Raw genomic sequence first — 9,302 nt, forward strand, 5'->3', positions numbered from 1 at the left:
AAAAACGGGCCCAAGTCAGGAAATATCTTCCAGGTGATGATCCATGCACAGAGATATGATATCAACTCTTCTGTAGCCTGCATGTTAACTTGCGTCTCACATCTGTCCTCTTTCACACCAGCTGACTAATTACAGGTCACCTGGGAAGGATTGTGCTTTTGAGTTTCAGGATAAAAGATCTCCATCTTGGGAGAGTCATCACTATATCTCTCTTTCACTATATCTCTCTCCCTCCCTCTTTTAGGTCTGATAACCTGGAACTCTGTTTATTTGATTTATTTGACCTCGTTAAACAATAGCACTACGTCTTTACAGCAACACAAAACACATAAAGCACCATATCAAATTGCTTTCCATGCTAAACAACCTAGATTATATTATGTGATAACGCAGCCTTGTTGAGGCTGTGGTTTGCTAAACACGGAAACACATTGCTTGACACCCGGGGAAAGTACCACATCTGTTCTCTTGTGTTTAACAAGACTAGATAAGCCTGCAATCCATTTTTTTAAATAGACCATTGTGCTACAAACTGCTACCAGAAGTGATCAAGGCTGTTTGCCAAGGAACATGTGATGATTCACTCACTTTTAATGTTTTGACAAGGATAGAGTTATTTGGTGGGGTGATCCCTATTTCCTACAAACACTTGGACTATGCAAATCTCCTGTATCATGTGGAGCTATTGCAATGTGGTCTGAGGAGGCATCAGCAAATAAACAAGTCGCAGGGGCGGAGTGGACACTAAATTTAACCATGAGATTTCAAGCACAGTAATCAGCCCGGTTGTAAATGTTACCGGCCAACCGGGAATCTTTCCAATTCTGTCATACCACTCCACTATCGTCAGTCCCTGCATAAACCTGGAAGTCCACGAGTATGCCACCCCAGGAATTAAAAGAACCCAGGGAACACCCACCAAACCCTCCTCAATGGGTCACACAAGTTATACCTTTGAAAAAACAGACACGTGTGTACATTGAAATGTACAATGATTTATTGAACCACAAACAGGGACAACTTGTAAACAAACACAATACAGGACAACTCAGGCTTGGCCATTTATTGGGTGTGAGGCAGGCATGAGTCCAGGCCCTGCCCAACTGAATTGAGTTACCCAGGCAGGAATTACTAATAACTGGCAAGGGAGGGCCAAAGGCAAAGATTTGGATTGATGCTACATTGCAGACAGTTTGTTTTAGCTATACAGCGAGAGAAAAAACACACCCTTCTCTTCCATGCTCCCAAAGCAGTGTTGATTGACTAGAATAATGACTTGGTTTGTCTCCTATTAACAGAGCCATACTGTGTGAATACCGTTTCTAAGCGCACAGGACACGCGTAAAGGACTAAGAGGAGAATTTAGTTACATTTGTCTTCATGTGTTGCACTGCACCTTTTGGAGTTCCTCAAAGTGTTGTCTTACTTTGTTTAGACACTTCTCATGCAGAGTATGAACGCACTGCACTGCAAAAATAAATTCCCACATCATCCAAATACATACAACAATAAGACCCCTTGAGACATTGCAAACATTAACTTATTATTTACAAACATGTGCAAATATAAATACAGTATCCTCAATACATTATGTAACAAAAAATATGAATGAAGTGTTCACAGTTGCAGCTCACCTAAGAAATTACAATAGTCATAGAACTTATAAAGGAGACATGGTACTTAAAAATCATCCAAATGTACAGTCTCCATAGCGGCCAAGTCATTTAATAGTCCTCAAATAAAGGGCTTCTGCATGTGCCGCGCTCATGACTCAAACAGAGGGGTGATAGAGCCTTTGCAGTTGCTGCTCCACGTCTGTAGAACCAGCTCCCCCTGGATATTAGATCTGCTCCCTCCATTTCTGCCTTCAAATCCAGGCTAAAAACCCACCTTTACTCCATGGCCTTCCTTGTTCCCTAACCCTGTACTTCTGCTCATCCTATGTATGTCTGTGTTGTGTGCCCTGATACTGAAGGTTTCCTTTTATTGATGTCTTAATGACTACTGGTCCAGTGTGTTTTTATTGATGTCTTAATGACTATTGGTCCAGTGTGTTTTTATTGATGACTTAATGACTACTGGTCCAGTGTTCTTTTATTGATGTCTTAATGACTATTGGTCCAGTGTGTTTTTATTGATGTCTTAATGACTACTGGTCCAGTGTTCTTTTATTGATGTCTTAATGACTACTGGTCCAGTGTGCTTTTATTGATGTCTTAATGACTACTGGTCCAGTGTGCTTTTATTGATGTCTTAATGACTACTGGTCCAGTGTGCTTTTATTGATGTCTTAATGACTACTGGTCCAGTGTGCTTTTATTGATGTCTTAATGACTACTGGTCCAGTGTGCTTTTATTGATGTCTTAATGACTACTGGTCCAGTGTGCTTTTATTGATGTCTTAATGACTACTGGTCCAGTGTGTTTTTCTGTATTATTTGTCTTGGTCTTTATCTTTAGTTATCCACTGTACAGCACTTTGTTCAGTTTATGCTGTGTTTAAATTAAATTTACTTACTTTACTTACATATCCTCTTGACATGAAGATGAAATCAAAACCACGTGGTTGTATTTGTTCATTGAAAATGTACGGAACTATACTGATGAGCTAGATAGAACAGCAAAAGCGTTACAGTCTGAAGTTGACAACAGCTGGATTGACTGAGTGCCCCTATAAACTGGCAAGGGAGGGCCAGCTGGCTCATAGAAAAGCAGAATATCATGTGTCATTTTTTAATCCACTTCAGTTGTCCATGCGATGTGTCCACCGTGTCTCAAACCGGAACTGGCTGTGTCCACCGTGTCTCAAACCGGAACTGGATGTGTCCACCGTGTCGTCTCAAACCGGAACTGGCTGTGTCCACCGTGTCTCAAACCGGAACTGGCTGTGTCCACCGTGTCGTCTCAAACCGGAACTGGCTGTGTCCACCGTGTCTCAAACCGGAACTGGATGTGTCCACCGTGTCTCAAACCGGAACTGGCTGTGTCCACCGTGTCGTCTCAAACCGGAACTGGCTGTGTCCACCGTGTCGTCTCAAACCGGAACTGGCTGTGTCCACCGTGTCGTCTCAAACCGGAACTGGCTGTGTCCACCGTGTCTCAAACCGGAACTGGCTGTGTCCACCGTGTCTCAAACCGGAACTGGCTGTGAGGTCAAGAAAGATGATGGTGGAAGATCGTGGATGTCATTCGGATTCCAAACTAACAGAATGTCCTTCGTTGGAGCAGATTTGCTTCTGTATTTCATCAGCCTATGATAACAAAATTATAACATTGTAGAACATTGACTTGAATATGAACAAAATAGCACCTGATGTAAAATATTCCGAATGAAATGTTTGAGTAGCATACCAGCATATGAAGACAAGACTGACCACAAAAAGACAACCGATAACAGCACCCACTGGAAAACGGGACTTGTCATGGAGGGTCTCGGCTGCTGAGGGAAGAAGGAAAAAATAATAACCATTTAACGTTCAGTACACTTTGATACCAATTATCTAGCCTGTTGCGGTTTTATATCATAAACTTACAGTTTGACACAGAACCAAGTGGCCTGGCTGTGGAGTTTGATGTCTGGGCTGTGCTACTGGAGGAGTCACCTGTAATCAAGGCAGACAAGGTGCTGGAATGTTATATCAACTTGAATTTCACTGCACAGTACGTACAGACATTTATTTACATTTATAAGTGTAAATAAATATAAAACTGTAAAAGGGTGAAGTCAGGTCAAAAGGACTGCTATTCTATCTTTAATATTGATATTAAGTTTTATTTTACTCTTTTATCATTACAAGGGAAATATGTTTTTAAATATGAACTCTATTGCAAATCAAGGGTGAAGAAGTATATAAGGTGTATACTCACAGAAGCAATTCAGGTCTTTGGAGGACTGTTAAAAAAAAGAAAATAATAATAATTTAAACAAACACTAACCTTTCTTGCTTCAGCTTCAGACTGTAATCAGAAGCACTGGGGGACTGAGGAGTTGCAGCTTTATTTAATGTACAGGAGCCCAAACCATGCCAGCGAGCACTCCCTCCCTCCCTCTCTCTTTCCGTTACATGCAGGGTATCTTAAAGCACCCACACCACAACACAAAGCTACAGTTAACATGTCTTAGACTAGAGAATAACTGTGAGCAAGATGTCGTTTCTTACCCATTCGTCTGGACAGTCCAAGCCCATTTTGACAGACTTGGGGCAGCTGCTCAAAGTGAAGTTGAACATTGTGGCCCCAAGGACTGGTGGCAGCCAGGAAGCTGGCACTTTCCCTCCTTCATATACAGCACACACTTTTTCCTTTGGAAAGTAGCAGAAGAATTCCATAAAATGATTGTCTGACAGCAGTCCAGGAGTTGTGAACACTTTATATGTGTACCATGATGAATTTGTGTGATAAGCATCTACCCATTTGAAAATACTGTACTGTGTGTGTGTGTGTGTGTGTGTGTGTGTGTGTGAAATTACCTCAATTATGATTTGAGGCTCACAGTCAGAGAGAAGTTTAGTTGGCCCCCACTGAAAGACAAAGGAGTCATCGGGCTGCACTGCCGCCTTACAGAAGGGTTGGCCCGGAGGAGCTGCGTCAAGACTGCCGATGACCGACAGCACAAGGACTGAAACACACACACACACACACTAAGTTTGAGCACCCAAAACAGACATTTTTAAGTCTTTTCAATCACACAAAATGTAGCCTAATTACCCCTGACCGAACATGGCCAACATAGGGCTCTTTATATAGTAGGTCAAACAACACATTGACTCTAAGTGACTTTCTCAAAATAAACGGTAACCCTAAAACAAGGGGCTACATTTAGATTTTTGGAGGAAAAGATCAGGCATTGCATATGGTATTGGACCATTAAATCACATGATCCAAAACCAAGGGGGAAGCCGTGGCCTACTGGTTAGCGCTTCGGATTTGTAACCGGAGGGTTGCCGGTTCGAACCCCAACCAGTAGGCACGGCTAAAGTGCCCTTGAGCAAGACACCTAACCCCTCACTGCTCCCCGAGCTCCACTGTTGTTGCAGGGAGCTCAGTTTAGATTAGTTTATGCTTCACCTCACTGTGTGCTGAGTGTGTTTCACGAATTCAACAATTGGGATAAATGCAGAGACCAAATTTCCCTCACGGGATCAAAAGAGTATATATACTTATACTTGTAAAACATACAGCCAAAGAAGGCAAGAAATGGTTAACCGAGAACAATATCAATATTTTAGAGTGGCCCAGCCAGAGTCCAGACCTCAATCAAAAAAGTGACTCAAAACCCAGATTGTTGTTAAAAAGGTGCAGTCTAGAATCATTGTGGAGACATGGAGAGGCTTGGTAGGTATTATAAGAACCATTTTGAGGGCTGTGAATGCAAATAAAGATGTTCATTGATTATTTAAAAAGAGTAAATCATTTTGGACATGTTTAAAAATGTTTAAAAAAAATATTAAAACGCTTCTTTTTTAAAATTCCATGTTCATCCACATTATCTTGCAACCTTTTGGCATGTGACAGTGTCATTTTCAGTCAGAACAAACATATTGATAAGGAAAAAAATAACATTAAATCCATATTTATCAGGGGTATGAATAACTTCGTTCTTAACTGTAACTGTAAGCCTACCTGTAATACCAGCCATGAAATGACATAGGCCTTAGGAATGAATGAACTTTGAGGTTGTTTGCAAAGCTGTCCTTTCACTAGTTCATGTTCAATTAGGCTACCTGACAGGTTGAAAATAGAGGCGTGGCAAATTTCGTCACGCTCTCTCAGAACTTTCCTGAACAAATTTCGTCATGAAAGAGTCGTCGTTGTCATATTGGTTATTGTCATTATTCTGTTAAGTTATTTAGTCTAGGCTGGTCCTATTGTTTTTTTTATATATATTTTTTTCTTTCTATTAAGGCTATGTGACTACTTTAAACTGATAGCCTACTTTAGGGCCTATTGATGTCATTGCCGAAGTCGATTTGGACAAAATCGGCTGAGAACAACATGGTAATGGTTATGGCAGACGCTTTTTGTCTAAATTCAACATAGGCTACAAATAACAACAATGCAAAGTTACATTTAACAGTAAACAATTTAAAAAGTTGGTAATGTCAATTCAATCAATAGCCTGATTAAAATATAGGCTAATACACGCATATAAGAAACGCTTAATAAACTAAGTGCATGTTTAACAGATGCTCTTAGACCCCTCTTGAAAGACCCAAAACTATCACACGAACAGAGGACTGGGCAACTCATTCCACCAACAAGGACCACGGAGGAAAAAGAGTCTTGAATTTGAGCGTTTGGCTCGTCGACACATAGACGCTCATCAGAAGACCGCAGAAAACATTAAAAAATAAAATAAAATAAATGATTAGTAAAGGCTCTTAGCTTAGGCCTACACTTACCTTTAACGACAAGTTGTCCTGTGATCATCATTCTGTTACACGATAGGCAATGATGTAGGCATATGCTTGATACAACCTGTGAGATGAGACGATGTTTCAAAACAACGTGCCGAGTCTGCAGTGTGATGATCAGAAGCTCGGCTAATGCAGGGGGGCTGGTCTTGTTCTAATTCCTTGGTTATGATTGGCCATTTTATCCTAGCAGAATTTTTACCCATTATAACATGTTGCGTTAGCTGGGAAGTCCCGCAGTTCAAAGTTTGGGCCGCCGCGGCCCCTAGTGGCCACCTAGGTATGTGTGTTAGGTAGAGGGGGTGTGTGGTGTTTTGCAAAATGTTTTTTTATGAGATTGAAAACTCAGTCAAAGGCTGAAAATTAGTGTAAGGTTTTGCAGATTTGGTATGGGGTGATGGAGTTTGAGTGATAGGTTTAAAAAATTGCTTGAAAAGTTAAGGTTTTGTGTGTAATCCTGTATCCTTGTATTCCTGTTGCACAAACCATAATGAAACACAACTACATGTCTATATATTAACCCTGACCACAGTCAACTCAATATAAAGAAGGTAGACACGATTAAAGTATTGCTTGAAGGCATCCTAAGCATGCCCCCCCTCACCCCAAATAAATAAATAAAACAAAACCTAACATGCTTTTTTCCGCATTAACATAATAGAATTCAAACAAAGATCCAGATCAACTGATATATTATTTAGATATATATAAAAAATCTACATTATGAAGAATTATATAAAAATACTTTTATGTTAAACATAAGGTATGGCAAATGATGCATTGTTTCTAATGAAAGCTCAGTGGTCAGTGTAGGTCGGTGTTGCTATGCAGATGAGGGAGTCCTATGTGTCTTGAGCAGAGCCTTGGTGATGACCTTCATGACTCTGGAGACTATTTCTTCCTGTTGAGTTCTCCCTGACATGAAGAGGATGCAGTGGGATTTCCCTCTGGGAGCGCTGAGCAAGTCTCACCTATATAGTCAAGTCAAGTCAAGTCAGATTTATTTGTATAGCGCATTTAACATGCACAGAGTGCAACCCAAAGCGCTTCATATAGTGCATTGGCTTATTTAAAAGACAAATAAATGACGATAGACTATACCAGTGTTTTTCAACCTTTTTTGTGCCACAGCACACTTTTGACACTTAAAATGTCCCACGACACACTAACATCCTGTGTGAAGAAAAAAATAAACATACCTTAGCCTAAAACTTCAAATAACAGATATGGCCTTATTATGGCTTCTATGCAAGACCTGCTCAATAAAACAAGCGCCCTCTGTTTAATTTGTAGGTGACTATATCTAATTTAATTGTTGTTATGAACTGGACTAAATACTATATATACCATATAAATTAAAGTGTGCACAGTGTGCTTGAGGGTGATCTACTTGCGTTTCTTTAGGAATCTGCCGTCTTGGTTCGTATAGAAATGAATATTGGCCCCAGCAGTGGCGCGACTGGCTGGGGCACCTGCACTGTACGCCTGCGACCCGGATTCGATTCCCGCCCTGTGGTCCTTTCCGGATCCCACCCCGTCTCTCTCTCCCACTCACTTCAATCTCCACTTTCCTATCTGATTAAAGGCATAAAAAAAAAAGCCCAAAAAAATAAAAAAAAGTTTATAAAAAAAATAAAAAAAAGAATATTAAGTGACACATACACGTAAGAGAGAGGAAAAGGGGACGGGCGGTAATAGGTGGAGTTCCTATACATTATTACTCTCTATTGTCTACATGGCGTTCATATACATTATTAATCTCTATTGTCTACATGGCGTTCCTATACATTATTAATCTCTATTGTCTACATGGCGTTCCTATACATTATTAATCTCTATCGTCTACATGGCGTTCCTATACATTATTAATCTCTATTGTCTACATGGCGTTCCTATACATTATTAATCTCTATTGTCTACATGGCGTTCCTATACATTATTACTCTCTATTGTCTACATGGCGTTCCTATACATTATTAATCTCTATTGTCTACATAACTGCACAGAATACCTGCACTTGGTATTTAATCCTTCTTTGCACTTCTGGTTGGATGTCAACTGCATTTCATTGGCTCTGTACCTGTACTCTGATAACTGACAATCAAGTTTAATCAAATCAAATCAAATCTAATACCATTCTTATGTAGGTACCTTCAAGTAAAGTGTTACCGTATTTTCTTGTGAACAAGGCAGTATGTCTAATGCACAAGGCAGCACTATTTTCTATTTCAAAACTACAAAGTTACACAGAGGGGGTTGCTTGCAAGACAGTACATGTGTTTCAAAGTTTTTTTCTGTTCTTTCTGTAAAGAAGACAAAAGCTTTTACAGCATTGTGCAAATGAAAAAATATGACCAATAGTAGAACACCCCTTGGTCAGTGGTGTGCACCTAGGTCAACACATTTGCATGTAATGACGTGAAGTGATGAAATAAGGTAGATATGTTTTATGGGGTAGGACTATTCAGGGAACCAGTAGCCTACAGTATAGTGCATTTTGACCAACATGACATTAGCAATTGAAAATTTAAATAACAGCAGACATTTGTACAAAATCAGTTGCATGAATGTACTCATGGATCATTGTTTTTTGTTAAAGATGTAGGCCTACTACACAACATATAAATAACACCACTAGGCCTTTATTATCACTATGTAAGACAGAAAAATACATAAGTGCATTAAAAAACTTTGTCAGTGGCCCTAACCACCACTGAAAACATTCATACAGAAACCCCACAGAAATTAGACACCTGAGGAGGCAATTAACCTGTCATCACATAAAGCAGGCCTTGACTATTGGCATAGCTTAATTAAAACAAATAAAAATAAAAACATAAAATACATTTTTAAAAAGCCTAAGGTACTTAAATAAAGCTTCATAGAATA

General features: G+C 39.8%; 1 protein-coding gene across 1 annotated transcript; it reads right to left on the reverse strand.

The window, feature by feature from the left end:
- Nucleotides 1-979: 979 nt before the first annotated feature.
- LOC143118260 (uncharacterized) lies at nucleotides 980-6,483 on the reverse strand. Its single transcript, XM_076279349.1, has 7 exons — nucleotides 6,402-6,483; nucleotides 4,470-4,618; nucleotides 4,161-4,301; nucleotides 3,868-3,892; nucleotides 3,534-3,602; nucleotides 3,352-3,439; nucleotides 980-3,251 (listed from the first exon to the last, which is right to left on the reverse strand). The coding sequence occupies exons 1-7, from the start codon at nucleotides 6,430-6,432 to the stop codon at nucleotides 3,131-3,133; spliced, it is 624 nt and encodes a 207-aa protein (XP_076135464.1). The 5' UTR covers nucleotides 6,433-6,483; the 3' UTR covers nucleotides 980-3,130.
- Nucleotides 6,484-9,302: the final 2,819 nt, after the last annotated feature.

This window comes from Alosa pseudoharengus, unplaced genomic scaffold, assembly GCF_046254945.1.
Source record: "Alosa pseudoharengus isolate Yale_2024_CS ecotype anadromous, Long Island Sound unplaced genomic scaffold, YU_APseudo_1.1 YU_APseudo_1.1_scf_12, whole genome shotgun sequence".
In the NCBI taxonomy this organism is placed as follows: Eukaryota; Metazoa; Chordata; class Actinopteri; order Clupeiformes; family Clupeidae; genus Alosa; species Alosa pseudoharengus.